The sequence below is a fragment of the Leopardus geoffroyi genome, chromosome B1, assembly GCF_018350155.1.
Source record: "Leopardus geoffroyi isolate Oge1 chromosome B1, O.geoffroyi_Oge1_pat1.0, whole genome shotgun sequence".
In the NCBI taxonomy this organism is placed as follows: domain Eukaryota; kingdom Metazoa; phylum Chordata; class Mammalia; order Carnivora; family Felidae; genus Leopardus; species Leopardus geoffroyi.
The window spans coordinates 15946202-15965195 of record NC_059327.1 but is presented as its reverse complement, the minus strand read 5'-3'; the positions used below and the strand labels follow the sequence as shown (position 1 = coordinate 15965195).

The window sequence follows — 18994 nt, the reverse complement described above, 5'->3', positions numbered from 1 at the left end:
TTTTTTTCCACAAGTTGTACACAAAGAAAACAGTTTATTCTTTAAACATTCTTTAATAATTTAACAGACAAAGCATGCACAACCAAAATATTATAGGCATGTAAAAACATGTGTTCTTAAATGCTATCTTCACTTAGAAGAAAGTTCTCCTCCTTCTTAGAAGGAGTTTTGATACACCTGGTGAGCCAAAAGCCATTGCTTGTAGCTGAGCAATAGACCTGCACGCAGCGAAGGCTTTCTTCAAACTTTTTCAGAACCAGCATGAATCTGTTGTTAAAAAACACAGTGACATTAAAAACTTTTTTAGAAAGGTTTTCTCCCCAGCCTTCCATCATGCAGGACAATTTCTGACCTCTAGAATCTAGCAGCAGTTACTAAAACCAGTATTAAAATGTGTTAATGAAAATAAAAAGATACACTAGAAATTAGGCTGCCAATATTTAAATGAAACAATAAATTCTGTACTAAATAAGAGATCTCCGAGGGAGGAAGAAAACAGAACTGAATTACTTACCAACACTTCCTTTTCCCGGTTGTATTTTCTGCACTTCGAAAACTTCGTTTCTGTCCAAGCCCTGGGACACAATGATCTCTATCCGATGGCTCACTTGATTTTACTGACTGCATACACTTAACTGTTGTGAGAAACTTGGCACATTCTAGAAATCCACATGACCAAGCTAGATCTTCAGCTGTTTGCCCATTCTTATTACATAAACTGAATTTAAGACAAAAACTGAGTTACATAAAAATTGACAATTATTCAGCCTTTTTTTCCTTAAATATGTCTTTCTACACAGGAGATGTGGGCTCATACAAATGTTGGTCTCAGAACAGAAGTAAAGGAATCCTAGGGAAATTCCAATATTCCCTTACTACTGCAACTTCAGTGGCTAGCACAGAGTTCAGCACAGAATGGACATTCCATTGTGAATGAAAGAATATTCTGTGCTCAATATAACAAGTAATACTCAAAGGAGGTCAGTGAGAACTTGTATCAAAGGGATTATCCCAAACCCAAACTAAAATGTAATATTGCCACAAGAGAGGAAAAGAATCGCACCTCTCATTGCTAAGAATCCACGTTTTACTTAAATGTGATAATATTAGGTATCGTTAATAGCTTAAGTCAACATTTAAATGATAACTCCACATTGTCAATTAGGCAAGCATCAAACCACACATAATTCAGCTTCAGGAGTCTGATTAGCTTTAGTTCAAGAAAATTCTGAAATTTGAAGCCATTGATTTTATACTTACTCAATTTGGGCATCACTGGCTACGAGCAGGCTAAGGCATTCCAGACTTCCAACTTTTGCTGCCTTATGTAGTGGAGCTTCTCCAAAAACATCCTTAAAGATAGGACAGCATATTTTAGTCTCTCCCCACAACACTCTCTGTAGAAGTTAGCAGGTAAAATCTAATTACTGTTCAAGAAAGCCAGTTAGAACTACATGGTACTGAATTTTTTTGATTCAAGTTTTTTTAAATAAATTTCACTTGGTGTTCATTAAATACAAAGTTTTCATTAATAAGAACGTGCAGCAAAAATGAACTACTGGGACCTCATCAAAATAAGCTTCTGGGGGCACCTGGGTGGCTCAGTCTGTTATGCATCTGACTTCGGCTCAGGTCATGATCTCACAAACAGTGAGTTCAAGGCCTGCGTCAGGCTCTGTGCTGACAGCTCAGAGCTTGGAGCCTGCTTCAGATTCTGTGTCTCCCCCTCTCTCTACTCATGTTCTGTCTCTCTCGCTGTTAAAAAATAAATGAAGAAAGAACATTAAAAATTTTTTTTAAATAAAAAGCTTCTGCACAGCGAAGGAAACAATCAGCAAAACTAAAAGGCAACCGAACGGAATGGGAGAAGATATTTGCAAACGACATATCAGGTAAAGGGTTAGTATCCAAAATCTATAAAGAACTTAGCAAACTCAACACCCAAAAAACAAATAATCCAGTGAAGAAATGGACAAAAGACATGAATAGACACTTCTCCAAAGAAGACATTCAGATGACTAACAGACATGAAAAAGATGCTCAACATCACTCATCATCAGGGAAATACAAATCAAAACCACAATGAGAGACTGCCTCACACCTGTCAGAATGGCTAACATCAACAACTCAGGCAACAGATGTTGGCGAGGATGCAGAGAAAGGATCTCTTGCATTGTTGGTGGGAATGCAAGCTGGTGCAGCCACTCTGGAAAACAGTGTGGAGGTTCCTCAAAAAACTAAAAATAGAACTAGCCTACGACCCAGCAATTGCACTACTAGGCATTTATCCAAGGGATACAGGTGTGATGTTTCGAAGGGACACATGCACCCCCATGTTTATAGCAGCACTATCGACAATAGCCAAGGTATGGAAAGAGCCCAAATATCCATCGATGGATGAATGGATAAAGAAAATGTGGTATATATATATACAATGGATTATTACTCAGAAATCAAAAAGAATGAAATCTTGACATTTGCAACTATGTGGATGGAAATTATGCTAAGTGAAATTAGTCAGAGAAAGACAAATATAGGACTTCACTCATATGAGGACTTTAAGAGACAGAACAGATGAACACAAGGGAAGGGAAAGCCAAAATAGTATAAAAGCAGGGATGGGGACAAAACATAAGAGACTCTTAAATATGGAGAACAAACAGGTTTACTGGAGGAGTTGTGGGAGGGGGGATGGGCTAAATGGGTAAGGGGCGTTAAGGAATCTAATGAAATCACTGTTGCACTATATGCTAACCTGGATGTAAATTTTTTAAAAAATTTAAAAATAACCAAAAAAATAAATAAATAAATACAAACACGTGCAGCCACAGCTACATACATTCCAATTTAGGTGAACAAAAGCAAGGTAGAGTTTTACAGAGGCAAAAAAAAAAAAAAAAAAAAAGTACAATTTAAATTCACCATACTTTAATATTCAATGGAAGATGCAGACTACCGTAAGAAAGTTCTATAGGAAACTGTAATGGTTGAGTTTGCCTCACAATTGTTACTTCAATAATTACTACACTGAAACTTTTAATTTGGCAACGCAGCAATCGTTCCTTTTGAAATAAACTGTAGCCCTATGTATGCTCTCCAATATAGTAGCCAGTAGTCATATATATAGTTAATGAGCACTTGCAATGTGGTCAGCCTGAATTGAAATGTGCTATAAATGTAAAACACACGCCAGACTGAAAAGATGTAGGAAAAGAAAATGGAAAATATCTGTAAGTAATGTTATATACCGATCACACACTGAAATGATCATTTCTCGGTAAGCTGAGTTACATTATAAATTAACTTCATGTTTCATTTTCTTTCATTAATGTGGCTACTAGAAAATTTTAAATTACTTAAGAGTCTCACTTTCTATCCTTTGGACTTCGCTGCTATAGACCTATAACAGCAACAACTTGACGTTTTGGCGTCCAAGAAGGGTTTGTGTGGATTTGGGTGGAGGGCAGGGTGCACACAGCAACAATCAGTAACCTAGCTACCTGTTGGTTGAGGTCAGCGCCAGTCTGCAGCTGCCACAGAAGAAAGCAAGCAAGGCCGCCACCTGCGGCCAAATGGACAGGCGACTGCTCGCAGGGATCCGGGGGTGCGTTGACCGAGGCCCCGGCCTCCAGCAGATACTTCAGACTGTCCACCTGCGGGAAAAAACAGCTCTAGCACCCCTGTTGCCTCTGTCCAGTCCCGTGCTCCCCCGCGGTTGAAACTCTTCCCCCACTCCCCAAATCTAATTCTGAAGAGGCTGGACTCCGCAGCGCTCGGCGGTCAGTCACCCTCGCTAGTGCTCCCGAGCAGACGGACTTCCGGAAGCGTAAACCTGCCGGATTAAAGGGGCCCGAGTCTCACCTCTGGGTTGCAGTCAAGCAACAGCATTCTCCACCTAACGCAGAGGACCGGAGGCCCTGGGAGAGCAAAGCGGCGGGGGAGGCGCTGCGGACTGGCAGGTAAGCGAGCACAGCCAGCCCAAGTGCGGGAGAATTTAGATTGCCCGGGCCAGTGGGACGGCCCCTCGCGGCAGCGCCCCAACCCCGGCCGCGCCCCAGCAGCCTCACCCGCAGCTGCCCGGCCTTTCCCCGCCCCGCGACCGCCGCACGTACACAAACACTGGCACGTGCAACCGCGAGGCTAGCTGAGGAGGAAGGCTCAGGTTCGCCAGCCGATTGGCCAGGCGGGAGACGCCAGGCACGCCCACCTCGGGGCGGGGCCCTCACTGGCCCCCGCGGAGCCCCAAGGCGCGTGCGCCGCAGAGGGCGCCTGGCGGTTGGGCTCCGGCAGCGGCCATGGGGGGCGCTTGGCTTGACACGTCTCACACTAGCGTGTCCAGCCTTCTGGTCCCTGTGGAGAAGCGGCAGTTTTCGTTTCTGCTAGCACGCACGTAACCAGGAAACGAGGGAACTCCGGCAGCACCGCCTTTGGAAGCCTCTGTGCTTGGTGCTGGCGCCGCGTCCCCCGCCCTCTGGCTCCGGAGGAAGGATCAGAGTTCCTTCGCAGTCACGTTCAAATTCGGAACCCTCCCCCCCTCCCCCCGCTCGCCTGTCACCCTCGCTCTGGACTTTTAGGGCGGAAAGCGAGAGCCGGCAGGGTTAACGTGAACTAAAGTGATTAGTTTTAGAGCAAGGGCTGCTCCGACCACCCCCAAAATTAAATAATTTATCAAACCGGACCTTTTCTGTGACACCACGCCCATACTGGGAAATCCTGTAAAATAAGCCAACCGTGGCCATAGGTCCCCTCCTGGAGAAAGGTTAAAGCACGCCCCTGAGGTTGTCGCCTGTGAAAAGGTTGAGTGCCCAGGCCATTAACCTTAGGCTTGCTGAAGGGACGAGGACACGTGTCAGCCCTAACACTCACTGTGGGGAGTGTTCAAGGACAGACGAAGGGACCCAGGCCACGAACGCTTGTGACCTATGTACGGGGCTGCTCCTCCGCGGCAGGGCAGGCAGGACCTCCCAGCTGCTCAGAGGGTGAGAGGGGTGGGTGGGGGTGGAGAAGGGCTTTCCTGGAGCTCTTCATTCTCTTCAGCTTGAGTCATACCTTTTTGTGCAACTTTGGAAACAGACTTCCTGACTTCAAATTGTAGCCTTCGGCCACATCTGTAATCTCTTGACTATATTTTCCTAGACCCTTCCCCCCCGCCCCCAAGATTAATCTAGCTTAAAATTCAAGCTCAGTGATTTCCTTCCTACTGATTCCTTTGAGAGTAGGGCTGATAAAGAGTTTGTGTTTATTATGCTTTTAGAGGACAAGTCTTTGAGCGGCCTTGTAGTTCTAATTTTGGTTACAGTCCTTTTTATTTCATAATTAGAGCCGTAAAATAATTTTGCAGTCGTAAATTTATTATACTTAGGCACTGACCCAAGGGTAGTTTTACACGTTCTTGTTCATATGCGTACCTGAACATAAATGTGCATATATACTTATGTTCAAACACCTAGAACAGTGCTTGTGTTCTGTATTTTTTATACTGAAATTATTCAAAATATTTTTATATTTGAAGAATGTTAGAGATGTGTGAGAACACATGAACTTACTGCCAATTTCCCTTTTCCATTCATGTTTATCAATTAGGTGAGCACTTTTTTTTAAAGCATTTAATTAAGCTTCAGGTTTGCACAGATGTTCATTTTCACGAATTCTTAAATGATGTAAGGTATTGTCAGAGTTCTTAGAGTTCTAAACATTATATTGCAGTTAACACATGCAATGGGATATCTGTGTGATGCATGTGCCTCCATATTACATCCATTTTATTTAAAACAAGATTCTATTCAGCACGTGTTAAGTCTGGTAATTATTGTTAACTTTTTGTTATGTATGTAAGTTTCACGAGGAAAGGGAATTTTGTGAGTAGTTGTTAAAGCTTTTCTCCCTTTAATCACTTCCTACTTGTCCATTGCTCACAATATGGTTCAGAAAAACGATGTCTCAGCTAAGTATCTGGCTTACTGTTAATAACGAGCTTAAAAGCTTTCTAAAAACTGAACAAAGCTGATGGAGCACAAAAATATACAGAAGAAATACATTTGGGGAAGAAATACTATCTTATGAGCAAGCAGCTGGAGTTATTTCTGAACGTGTAGCAGGTGGGATGAGTTTTCTGAAGAGGAAGATGGTCTGAGATGTATATTCAACAGGCACTCTTTCAAGCAGTGTTAATGTTATTTATGTTTACTTTGCTGGTAGATGTGTCTCCAGAAGGAGGATGCCATTTAGAGTGAGTGTTTATAAAAAATGTTGGATGATGACGAAGTGACCGAATGAATGCAAGATATGTGGACTGAGTCTTGAAAGGTGAGTAGGAGTTTGTTAGGCAGTCCGTGAAGGAAAGAGTATTTCTCAGGAGTGTAAAATATCTTCCAGCGCTTCTAGAACTATGTGCAATTCAGTCTCCTTGCAGTATATGATACACATACAGCAGTGATGGAAAAGAAATTATATTAAATGACCACTAACGTCTATTCCAATTTATTAAAATAAACTGACATTGAGACTTGCTGTGCCCCAAGATTCATACAGATAGGTATTATTATCTTCTCCATTTTATAGGAAATGAAATGGAGGCTTGGAGAGGTTCAATACCTTACCTAAGGTCATATCATTATTAGGGGGTAGAGCTGAACTCACTCAGGCCATTTGACCCCAGAGGCCACATTCTTATATCTAAATTTTAAAGAATTTTGGTTATCGTTGGTAGATTTGAAGTTACTGAGATCAGCTTCTTTAAGGCAAAAGAAAGTCCTTAGAGAATATCCATAGATACTAAAATCCATAGAAAAACAACTCTTTCATTCAGTGAAATGTATAGCAAGGTTGAATCACTAAGTTGTACACCTGAAACTAATGTAACATCAGCTACATTCAAATAAAAAAATTTTTGAGAGTACTTGGCCAAAAACAAAAATGATAGGGAAAATTGAGCAGGACAGTTCTCTGTACTACCTTTGCAACTTTCTGTAAATCTCAAATTATTCTAAAAATATGAAGTTCATTTTAAAAAGGAAGACTTGAGGCCACTTAAACCATCTTTCTGTAGACCACAGCTATTGAAGTTTTCATTCAAATAGTTAGTTTCACTTTTCAGTAACCCTCTTTCCAAATACAGTAATGACAGAAGATATCTAAAAGCTTATGAAGCTAGTTTTAGTCAAACAAAGAAAAAAAATCTCACAAAGTTTTCACAACCAATCACTACCTAATTACCAAAATTTTTTTAAAAATCAGTCTTTCCAAGAGTAGCTTATATACTCACAGAATGCATAGTAAATTGCAGAAAAATGAAAAAGCTACCAGGCTCTCCCACTCAGTGCTTCTCTGGTAATGAAAGACATCCTATCTTTTCCCACACTTTTTTTTTTTTCTTTCATTTCAGGGCATGATGTAAATTTGCCACACCCAAAAGGAAGGGCATGGAAAAAGCTCTAACTGGGTTTTTATTTTAAATAAGCAAATAGACCTAACTAGAAGGAGGAAAAAAATAAAGAAAAAACAGAAGACTACCACCCGATTCAATATTGTCTTTTGAGATGTCAGTAATAATTATAATGTTCTTTTCTAAGTTTCCATCATATATGTACAGATTATGCTTCCAGTTAATATATGAACGCTACCATTTTTTTTTAATGAGTATGAGACAACAGTAATGAAAGGAACAATAACAATAAACACAGTCCTTTGCATTTTTGCCCAGAACACTTATTTATGGGCACCAGTAACTGTTTATGTATTATGACAAGAACTTCAGTGTTGGACCTGAAGTTCTTTAGTTAAAGATAGTTATTCATTATTTTAGTACTGGATTAAGCCAACCATTAAGTTTCAAAAAAGCTCATTAGAAACATCAGCAAAAATAATTAAATTAAGAACAAAAAATAACAGAGATTTTTAAAACTTGACCAAGAGTTCCATGAAATGTGTAGGCTCACATTTTTACAACATAGTCTAAGATGCTGTGTATCTAAGATACATAGTCTAAGACTTAGCACATGGTTGTACTCACGGCTCAAGTTTATTACAGTGAAAAGAATATACATTGGATCATCAAAGAAAAAAAAAACAGATGGAGTCTGGAGAAATCCAAGCACAGGCCTATGGATCACCCACTTCCAAGAAGAAACATACCAATGTGTTCCTTTCTCCAGCAGTGAATAATGCAGGATGGTGTGTGCAATGTTTCTGCCTCAATAAGCCCATTAGAGACTCAGGACCCAATGTTTTTATTGGAGGCTGGTCATGTAGGCATCCTCTCCAAATACTAAAATTACAGAAATCCAGAAGGAAAACATATTCACCATACATCATCACGTTGTTTATATAAGCAACAGAAACAGTGCAAACTGGTCTTGTCAGCTGGGGGACAACTCGAGTGTCAAGTTCCCAAATGCCAACCAAGGACCAACCTTGTCAGGATGCCTTTCTAAAGAAGGCAGCCTCGGGGTGCCAGGGTAGCTCAGTCAGTTATGCATCCAACTCCCAATTTCAGCTCAGGTCATGATCTTGCAGTTTGTGAGTCTGAGCCCCACATCAGGCTCTGAACTGATAGTGTGGAGCCTGCTTGGGATTCTCTCTCTCTCTCTCTCTCTCTCTCTCTCTCTCTCTCTGCCCTTCTCCTGCTCTTGCCCGCATGATCTTTCTCTCTCAAAATAAATAGACACTAAAAAAAATTAGAATAAACGAACAAACAAATATAGATGGCAGCCTCATGCCAGCTAGGCTAACTCTTTTCTACACAGGAACACAAGAATAACCCATAAAAGACACTATTTAATATACTTAAATTCATTTTCACAGCAGTTTTACATTTAAATTACCTTTTGCTATTCCATAAATAATTTACAAGCCATTTTTAGACAATTTTATCACATTCCCAAAGGTTTACATCTTTACCTAAAAAAAAATTTAAAGAGGAAGGGATACTCTGATGAGAATTAATATTTAGGAGTTGCAAAGATACAAATTTTTACATGAATGAAGTATCAAGCCAACCCAGATGTGTATACTGGGTTGAGTGTATGATCAACACAGAAGCAAAAGGTACTTTCTTAAGGGCTACTTGGTGCAACAGAACCCAAGATTCTCCAAGGATGGAATGTGATTTTGCCAAAATCCAAATGGACTGTTTGGACCTTGTTGGAGCAGTTAGATTGCCAGCAACCACCAGCAGCTAGGAAGGAAATCTGGGATGGTTTCTTCCCTAGAACCAGAGAGACCATGGCCCTGAGAGCACATCAATTTTGGACTTCCAGCCTTCAGAACTATGAAAGAATTAATGTTTACTGCTTTAAACCACAAAGTTTGTGGTAATTTGTTACGGCAGCTCTAGGAAACTGAAACTAACACAAATGCATTATATCTGAGAATTTTTTAGAAGTATTGAAAGACCCCAACCCAAGGCTCAGGAAGTTCAACATTTCCAAAGCAAAATAAATACCTAGTCAATTCAATAAATCCAACAGAAGGCAACAAAAGAGAAAATGAAGCATGAATAAGGCAGATGAACTGAAAAGCACAAAATAATTCCAACTCAATAGTGATTAAAATAATTGTAAAAGAACTAAACGTACCAGTAATAATCAAAGAGTATCAGTCTGGGTATAAAAAACAATCAACAAATCTAAATGTATCCTATTTATAAGAGACACGCCTGAGGTATGAAGAACTACAAATCATTAAGACAAACAACACAAAGGCAGATACTTAACAGAAGAGAAATTCGAATGGCCAAGAAACACGGAAAAGGAGCTTATGGGGAGAATGGGGGGGTGGTGTTTGAGTAGGGTGGGGGGAAGCGGGGAAAAAGGAGGAATCTAAAGAGGAGGAACATACAGGAGCCTTACAGGTAATGTACCTTTTAAACATTAAATGGCAGCCAATGGATGTTAATTGTACTGTTTTTCATTCTTTACACATCTATCCACCAGTTCTTTTATATCCAGCTTTTCAGTTTTTCTTTTTTAATTTTTAAAAAAATTAACTAGAAGTCTTTTGGCATTATAATTAAGCCTTACTCAATGATTTCTCACTTGTAGTACCTCTTTTTAGTTACTACAATCTAGTCTGTTCTAAACACTTGTCTCTTTTCCCTGATTTTTCAAGCTTATCATTTCTTTTTATTTCCATTCTGATTCGAATCCCTGCTAAGGCATAACCACAGAGGAGCCCCAACCTGCCTGGATCTTAAAGAAATAGTCATTTCACTTCATCTAGTCCTCAGGAGACAGCTCTGTCCTGCAGTTCTATTTGGCATGACTCTGCTGTTACAGAAGTAGCTGGAACTTACCTCTCCAGTCTCTCTAGACCTACCCTGCTCTCAAATCTTTCTTTCCTTCCTGTCACCCAGCATCCGGAATAATTAGTTATTCATCATTAGGCTAATTTTAGTCCTCTTATCAATGATATATTATTTTATCCAAAAATTCACATACTACACCATACATACTAGGCACAGTATAGTGTGTCTAACATTTCATTGGAAGGGAAGTTATCCTTTATTATGACAATTTTAGAAAGGAATAAAATACCTCTTCCTCCATACTCCTCTGTCGTATGAGGTCGGGTTCCCTAGAAGCATAGTCTGAGCTGGGGATTTTTATTCAAGTGATGGGCTGAGAGGTGCTCTCAGGAGGAGGAAGTGAAACCACTACAATCTGGCGAGGGGGAAATGCTAAGTAGGAATGTGGGCTCGGATGGCAACTAGCTTCATTCTGATCTCAGAGAGAACATATCACACTTCTGAGTTCATCTCACCTTGAGGCGAAGGGGTACCAAGAACTGTGCAGGGCCTGAGGTTTATACCCTACTTACAACTAACAAGCTAGCCTGTTTCATGGATGTTGGCAGAACACACAAGACTCCCGGGTCAGAGATAAATGACTTTATCACTCCTGGCAAAAGCAAGAGCCAGAGTGTCAGCACGATGCTGAGGTGGGTTCCCCATGACCCCTAATCCCACAGAGGTGATACAAAGGACCCATGATGGATGCCTGTAATTCAGTAGGCTGCCTTGTAAGAGAGGAGAACTAAGCATTGGAGGAGGGAGGAGAGAGGAGGGATTCAGTACTTTTTATAAAAGTAAGCCTGTTTTTTCTCTGTGGGGAGATACCGCCTTAACTCTCAAGGTTACTCTCTGCAAACAACCCTGAGAAATGACCCATCTAAAAAGCAGTCATGGCTTTTACAGTTGTGCTCTTGACGTACCCAGCAAGGATGTGCCAGAATGCTCAAGACTCATGGCAGACTGTGTCTCTCAATAGGAGCTGGCCTTCCACATGCTCAGGCCCGTGATCTGTCTCCAAGAAAGAAGGAGCAAAGTGTCCAGGAGTGAGGGGACTCATGATTGGCAGGGGGACAAAGAAAGAAGGAACAGCTGGGAATTATTTCCAATTAACACTCACAGCTGCTAGAGACGGGGTGCCAGTAAAGAGGATCTGGGAAGGGCACCGTCAGCATCCGCTACACCAGCCCTTCCCTTTAAAACTGTGGACTTCTTTCAGATCACCAATTAATTAGAGAATTTTCTAAATTCACAGCATGTCATGCAAACAGTTGTCAAGTTTCAAATGATTTTATATCTAATCCCAAGATTTGACAGAAATAAACTCATACTTTCCTTTTGAAAATCTTCTCATATCACATTTTCTAAAACTAAAAAGTGCTAAATTTGGGGGGGGTATCCTCTTACAGGAGTCCTGCCATTTAAAAAAATCATGTTAGTCCCAGTTTTTGGAGAACAGTATAGAGTAATGATGAGGCACAGAGGTCCTGGGGTGTCCTAATTGTCCCACCTCCTAGCCCTGTGACCTTTGGCAAGTTACTTACCCTCCTCAGTGTCCTCTTGTGTTAAATGGGCCTCATAATAGCTCCTATGTCATAAAGTTTTGTAGGAGTTGGTGCCTGTAACGCACTCAGAACAAAGAGCAATAGCTGGCGTTTAAGAGTTCAGTCTTTGCTTATGTTTTCTAGACCCTCTCTGACTCTTCTTTCAAGCCACAGCAACAAAAACCTTGTGCAGTATTGGAGCCACAGAGAGCATCGTGAGTTCAAAGGAGGTAAGGTATTGTTTTCTGATTTGCTTCATTTCCGTCCAGTGGCCTTCCTGAACATGCCAAGTTTTTTCTTAGCCTTTTTGGATACAGTAGCACACAGGTTTAATGACTTCAGTCAAATAAAAACTTCTATAACCAGTTTTTCTGTAAATTGACAATGCTATCTACGTCATCCTATTTGGATTGGCTTTCTTCTAATTACCTATTATTGTTTCACCCCAAAGCTCATTGGAAACCTTCATATTCACTAATGTCAACATAAGATTTTTGGAATCAGATAATCAAAAAATTTTATATATCTAGCAACAGGCATTTGGAATTCCTCTAGTTGAAACTGCTTATAGTCCAAAGCACAGATGAGGAAGTTGACTTTTCAAATGATTCAATGCCTCTTCCAAAATAACAAAGATACTGCTGTGATTTTTTTCTTCCTACTATGCTGAATTATGCCCCTTTTCTGCACTTCATTCTCATGAATGAAGCAATTTATTTTCCAAAATAGTTTCACATAATAGTATAAATGTAGCTTTCCAATCACACTAAAGGTCTCCTGAATTCTTCTCTTCACCACCAATCGGGAACCTTTCCTGGAAGCTTGTTCCTGATTGGTGAAAAGTCAGCTGTAACAGAACGCCAAGGAGTAAACAAAAAAGCATAGCAACAACAGAGTTTGCTGTCTCACTACCCTCGCCTAGGCCAACCTGGACTCCTTCATCCCAAATGACGTGGCCTCTACATTTTATATGAAGGCTGCGATTTTCCATCCAACTGTGATCCATCTTAAAACATGGCAGTCCAGTACAGACGGGAAGATAAAACTGAACAACACAGCTAAAATAAAGTGTATTCCCAGGTAAAAAGGACACATGCTTTAATTTGAGATGAGTAAGTGTCATGAGCTGCAGTTAGAAGGCAAAGTACCAGTGCACAAGAACTGTATCTATGGGAGGTGTCACCAATTCCTACTGGTGGCAGGTGTGGTAGTGACCTGACCCACACCACAGCACGTGAACTCAGAGCCAGACAGGACTTGCAAACAGCGCCCATCGTTAGCCTCACGCTGTGGACACAGGCATCCAGGATGACTGTGCCTCTCTTAGCTATGGACAGCCCTGGGTTCCTCAGAAAGAATACATTCCCAGCTGGTCATTTGGTCCTGTATCGCTAGGCAAGTGCAGGGAGGTTGTTTTTTTATAACGAGTGCCAAGCGAGAATGGAGCATTTTTGCATTTTTCTGGAGGAAGATATTTCTACTATCCCGTTTTTCATTCTTTTTTTGCAGAATACACATTGTCAAAACAGGATGAAGTTGACCAGTGAAAAGTTGCCCAAGAACCCCTTTTATACCGCTCTCTCCCAGTATGGTGCTAAGAACTCAAAATTCTTCCAGTGGAGGAAGGAAAAGACTGGTACAACTTCTTATAATATTCTCACTAAAAGGCAATTCAGTACACCAGAGCAAAAAGACAAGAAATAGGAGTCTTACTTGCTGTCAAGGAAGCAGTTAACTTTATGGTCCTTTTTAGCTTTCCTGTAAGAATCTGAGGAATTACTGCTTATGTGGTAGCAAATCGTGAGTGGACAAGTCTCATAATCAGATCCCAAACCTGGTTTTACTCTCAGGACTTTAGGACAGCCTTCTGGAAAAGAGAAGCCAGATGTCACTTCTATTAAAGAAGTGGCAATGCCACACTTTACTTTGAAATGGCATTTAAAGCTACCACTGGTTTCTGTAGACTTAATAATATTAAATTGGGGATGGTTACTAGCTCATTTGGTTAGAGTAGTTCTAATGAAGGCTCAAATTAAGAATTTCACTCATCCACAGAGCAGCTTTGCCTGAAGAACTGTGCACGCACACTGCATTGCTAGAGCACCTGCCTAGTAGTAAACAGGGTTAATTTGGAAACCAACCAATAAATATTTCAGGATTATACAAGGCACGGTGTAAGGTACCATGATCATCCTTCTTCCTTGAACTAAGGAGGCCAGTTTCACAAATGAGAACTAAGAAGGAAACTAGTAGAAACAAGTGCCAGATGAGTTCTTTATAATTCATGTGTTCAAGAGAGAAAATTCGTATCGTAAGGCTAAAGATGGAATTCTTCACCTTTTTAAAATCAGATCATTACGGCCATGCTAATTTGGTGGATAAGGCATTGCAGCTCTTGAAGGAAAGAATAAGACGGGGGGATGCTGTGGCATATTTCCTACGAGGTCAACTGTATTTTGAAGAGGTATCATTTCCTGTTTGTTTTCATTTCATATAATGCTGTTGTTGGATCCTCAGAGCAAAATTTCCTGTAGAGTTCCTTACATTGTTATACAAAGGGAATTCTGTTAAATTCCTTAGATTATGGTTGTGCCTTTAAGTATAATATATTAAGGAGATATCTGACCTTCCTTCACAAAAGTCATTCTAATGAAAGTCATTTGTAGGAGTCATTTTGGTATGAAATCCATTCTCACACTATAAATTAAAAATGTAATTTTTAGGGGCACCTGGGATGGCTTAGTCAGTTAAGTGAGCAACTCTTGATTTGGGCTCAGGTCATGATCTCACAGTTCATGGGGATCAAGCCCTGCATAGGGCTCTGTGCTGACAGAGTGGAGCCTGATTGGGATTCTCTCTTTCTGCCCCTCCCCCTGTGAGTGCTCATGCTCACAAGCTCCCTCTCAAAATAAACTTATAAATGTGCACAAGCTCTCTCTCAAAATAAACTTCTATTTCCTCCCTTCTCTTCCTTCATATAGAGTATTCTGACTTTTCCAGCTCTTTCACATCTAGGCCAAACATTAGCCAGAAGGGACAATGAGTCTTAACAGCTAGGTCTCTAACTCATTTTGTGTTCTTTAAAATTAGTATTTGCTAGTATTTTGGTGATGTTTTTATTAATTTTATGAAATTGTTGATTAATTCGAGTTTATGAGAAAAAGGAATTCAGTTGTTTTTGTGTCTTCCAGAAGTTGTTTTTCTCTGGTCTGCTCTTCCTGAGTAATAACTTTCCAGTTCAGTAGCAGACTTTCTTTCCACGATTACAAATGATTCATTCTTTAGTATAGGACATTTTCCCTGATGGATTAAGACATTAGCCCCATATTAGTGCCTTACACCTTAGCATAGTTGTTATCAGATTGTAACTGCTGAGGAGCCTTAAAACATGAATTCTTTTATTATTATTTTTTTTTTTATTTTTGAGAGAGACAGAGACAGCATGAGCAGGGGGAGGGGCAGAGAGAGAGAGGTGGCGAGAGAGAGAGAATCCCAAGGAGACTCTACGTTGCCAGCACAGAGCCCGATGCAGGGCTCATACCCATGAAACTGTGAGATCATGACCTGAGCCGAAACCAAGAGAGGACACTTGATCCACTGAGCCACCCAGGTGCCCCAACATGTAGGTTTCTGTAGGAAGTATAGGAGAAAAAATCTTAGAGAATCACATTTGTTTTTCCATGTCTTCTCCCTAGCTGGAGAACTGCAACATTGGCAGCCATGAGTTATAATAATAGTGGATATTTAATAATGGTGGATATTCTGATGTGCACATCTTCTCTGATGCCCTGGCCCCAGCTCTGCAGTGTCTCAGACTAGGAGTGGCAGGTCATATGGCAGCATGGATTGAGCAGAGGGTTAGGCTATCATTTTGAGAGAGGTTTGGCAATATCCAAATGTAAGAATAAAAACAAAAGAGAGTCTCACCCAGATTTTTCCTAGTCACTTCCCTCTGTTGTCATATTTAGGCCTATTTAATTGGTTTTATGGTGTGCTGATTGCTGTTGATGCCTTACTTCCAAATTCCATAAGTGTGTTGCTGTCTTTTGCTATATTTGATGCTCCTACCTAGATTTAGGTGGGAATTAAATATTTGTGATGACTTTAAGGTAATAATAAAAATAATTCAATATTTCCTGGGAGCTTGTAGGGATGGTATGAAGAAGCATTAGAACAGTTTGAAGAAATCAAGGAAAAAGACCATCAAGCAACTTACCAGCTAGGAGTAATGTATTATGATGGGCTGGGGACACCTACAGACGCTGTAAGTTACTGTTTCATTCACAATGTTTAAGATTTCATTGTTAATGGGTTTTTGAGATGATTCAGGTTATTTATATTTTAATATTATATTTCTGTACTTTTATTTCAATAATATCTATCCTTTTAGCATTTAAAGGATAGCAGTAGTCATTTTTACATATATGTGAAAGACAGTATTTCTTTTTGCCCCCTCCTTGCTACCATTGACTGTCAATGACACTTTTGTTTTAAAATGTTTTCCTTTATGTTTAAAAGTTATTCCAAAACTACACGAACATGGAGAAAAGTTAAAAAATAAGTAAAAATAGGATCACCAAATTCTACTATCAAATATGAACAGTTATTATTTAAAAAATTTTTTTTTGATGTTTATTTTGAGACGATGCAAGAGACAGAGTGCAAGTGGCAGAGGGACAGACAGAGGGAGACACAGAATCTGAAGCGGGCTCCAGGCTCTGAGCTGTCAGCCCAGAGCCCGACGTGGAGCTTGAACTCGCTCGAACTCACGAACCGTGAGATCATGACCTGAGCCAAAGTCGGACACTTAACCGACTGAGCCACTCAGGCGCCCCAACACTGTTATTATTTTAAAGTATATTCTTCCATGTATTGCCCCATGCAAAAAATTATATATATACATATATATGTTTGTATGTGTGGGCACATCGCACACACTTTTTCAATGTAGGTCTACACTATACATAATGGTTTTTAATATCCTTTTTCACCTAACAATGTATTTTGAATGTCCTTGTCTTTGTCAATAAATATAATCTACATTATCATTTTAATAATGGTGAAATTAATGTATATCAATAATATTTCTAGGCCTCATTTATTTGTAAATATTTGCAGATAAAAGAAAGAATAAACTAAGCTATGAGGTTTGGAGGTCAGTATGACAATTTTCTCTATTCCTTATGGGATTCTGAGCTTTAGTTTCATTTGTAAAATGAATATAAATAAACATAAGTTTGAGATACATCTGTCATTTCCTCCTCCTCCCTTGGCCATGGCCAACCTTGAAAATTGATCATGGCCCCCCTTCTAGCTGAATCCAGACATAGCTTCCGAACTTTTATCAATACAAAGCTTTAAGATTACATTACCAGTTCAATCCACTGGAGCCAGCATGCAAAATAAAAACCGTCAACCTAAGTCACATGGTTGTTAATGAAATTGAACAACATGTAAAATAACACAAGGCACATGTAGTAAGCATTCGATGAGTGTTTTCTTTCCTGATTTTATCTTGTATAAAATTAATGATGGGAACTATAATTCCTGAAATACTTAATTTTTACTCTTTTAGAATCATAGCATATGATGAAATAAGTGAATGATCAAACAAATATTTGCATTAAATGCAAGATATTTTATTTTAACCCGTTTACAGTTTAACCTGTTAAAAGTGTAGTAACATGGGGTGGCTCAGTTGGTTGAGGGTCCAAGTCTTTGATTTCGGCTCAAGTCATGATCTCAGGGTTGTGGGATTGAGTCTCACGTTGGGCTCTACGCTCAGTGTGGAACCTGCTTAGGATTCTCTCTCTTTCTCCTCCTGCCCCTCTACCCTGCTTGCATACTCTCTCTCTTTAAAAAAATAAAAATTAAAAAAGTGTAGTAACGTGGAATCCATGACTACATTGTTCTCAATCCAATCTGAACCCTCTTTGAAACATCTTTATTTTGTCTGATTCTCACTCACACTGTACATACCTCTTTCCACCATCCTCTAGGTGTTGGCAATACTATTTTCCCTGTTTGCCTCTTTGTAGCCAATCCTCTGTCACCTTTGCTAGTGGCTTCTCTTCTAGGTGTTGAAGTGTGTCAGAACCTAGGCCCTTGCTGCCCTCTTCTGCTCTCTCTCCCTGACTAAGCTCATTCAGTCCATGGCTGACATTACCTAGACTTTTAAAAGACTTCCAAATTGTCTTCACACCAGAACCTCATTCTGAGATCCATACAGACAAATGCCTCCCACTTCCTAGATGTTTAGTCAGCATCTCTCGATCCCTTGGAGTCCACATCTAGTTCACCTACAAACCTGTTGCTTAAAATACACACAAGTCCTACTCTTTGAGACAGTGGAGTTTCTTTGTGCACTGGTGCCATTCGCAGGGGTGGTCGTCATCCTTGGAATTGCCTTGAAGGACACGAAAGCAGCTTAAAAAATCCCTTCCTATTTTTTGCACTCTGAGCACCTACTCTACAATCCCCGAGGTATGTGCTTACTCTTGTGATTTATCCGACCCTGGTTTATTTAGTTGGATTCACTGCATTATTCACTCACTCTTTCCTTCCACAAACATTAACGAGGAAGGAACAGTCTGAGATAATAGAGAAGCAAAGATAAGTATGAAAAGGAACGCATAGTTTGAGAATAACTATGAGTGCAGTTGTGAGTCCTGGATTGAGACAATACATGTGCGAGGCACAAACGAGGGGTCAGGGGAGATTCCGCCGACGCTTAGAAGAGAAGCACAGCATAGAAGGTAAGGAAGGAATGGCATTCAGAGGGAGGGAGAGACATGAGCAATGTTAGGAAACCTCCTTCAGTACCCTGGATCCAGCTTCCTCAGTCATCTCTTTGCACATTTCAGCATACTAACTGATGTAGGCTTGGCATGACTACCCATTAACTGTGCTGTATATGGAGGCAGCCGGGCACTTCTAAGTCATAACTAGAGAAACCTAGAGAACAGCAATCTTAACACCAATCATGAGTCCATTTAACCATACTCTTCAAGGCAGTTACCACCTAATCTCTGTGACCATCATATCCTATGATATGTACTAAATAAAATCAAAAATGTAAATTGACATACTGATCTTATGAATCTTTTCTCATCCTCAATTAATAAAGCAGTTTTGGGGGAATAGTATTAAAATTCGTTCTACAAAA

At 40.1% G+C, this 18994-nt stretch overlaps 2 protein-coding genes across 7 annotated transcripts in view; one reads left to right on the top strand and one right to left on the bottom strand.

Annotated features, from left to right (window-relative positions):
- Positions 1-17: 17 nt before the first annotated feature.
- Positions 18-3968, bottom strand: ANKRD37 (ankyrin repeat domain 37). The gene is made up of 5 exons (XM_045453892.1): positions 3862-3968; positions 3501-3653; positions 1261-1352; positions 515-718; positions 18-267 (listed from the first exon to the last, which is right to left on the bottom strand). Coding segments are annotated over exons 1-5 (477 nt in total). The 5' UTR covers positions 3889-3968; the 3' UTR covers positions 18-266.
- The window catches only part of LOC123585523 (LRP2 binding protein), a 38275-nt gene continuing 23127 nt past the window's right edge, over positions 3847-18994 (top strand). For 2 of the 6 annotated variants that reach the window (XM_045453815.1, XM_045453791.1), the window contains exons 1-6: positions 3847-3959; positions 6199-6306; positions 11954-12064; positions 13339-13465; positions 14181-14293; positions 15980-16093. In XM_045453815.1, the coding sequence (XP_045309771.1) occupies positions 11963-12064; positions 13339-13465; positions 14181-14293; positions 15980-16093 (456 nt within the window). In that variant the 5' untranslated portion in view covers positions 3847-3959; positions 6199-6306; positions 11954-11962. Of the gene's footprint in view, positions 3960-4830; positions 4980-6198; positions 6307-11953; positions 12065-12650; positions 12910-13338; positions 13466-14180; positions 14294-15703; positions 15710-15979; positions 16094-18994 lie in introns of those variants that run through there. The other 4 variants (XM_045453806.1, XM_045453798.1, XM_045453837.1 and 1 more) reach the window with 4 other exon arrangements.

What these genes read in the sequence shown, in the direction of transcription:
- ANKRD37 (XM_045453892.1), bottom strand. Translation starts at nt 3,888, where the DNA reads ATGCTGTTGCTTGACTGCAACCCAGAG. An exon ending in GCGCTGACCTCAACCAACAG is followed by an intron (nt 1,353 to 3,500) that starts GTAGCTAGGTTA and finishes CCTATCTTTAAG; the next exon opens with GATGTTTTTGGAGAAGCTCC. An exon ending in GCCAGTGATGCCCAAATTGA is followed by an intron (nt 719 to 1,260) that starts GTAAGTATAAAA and finishes TCTTAAATTCAG; the next exon opens with TTTATGTAATAAGAATGGGC.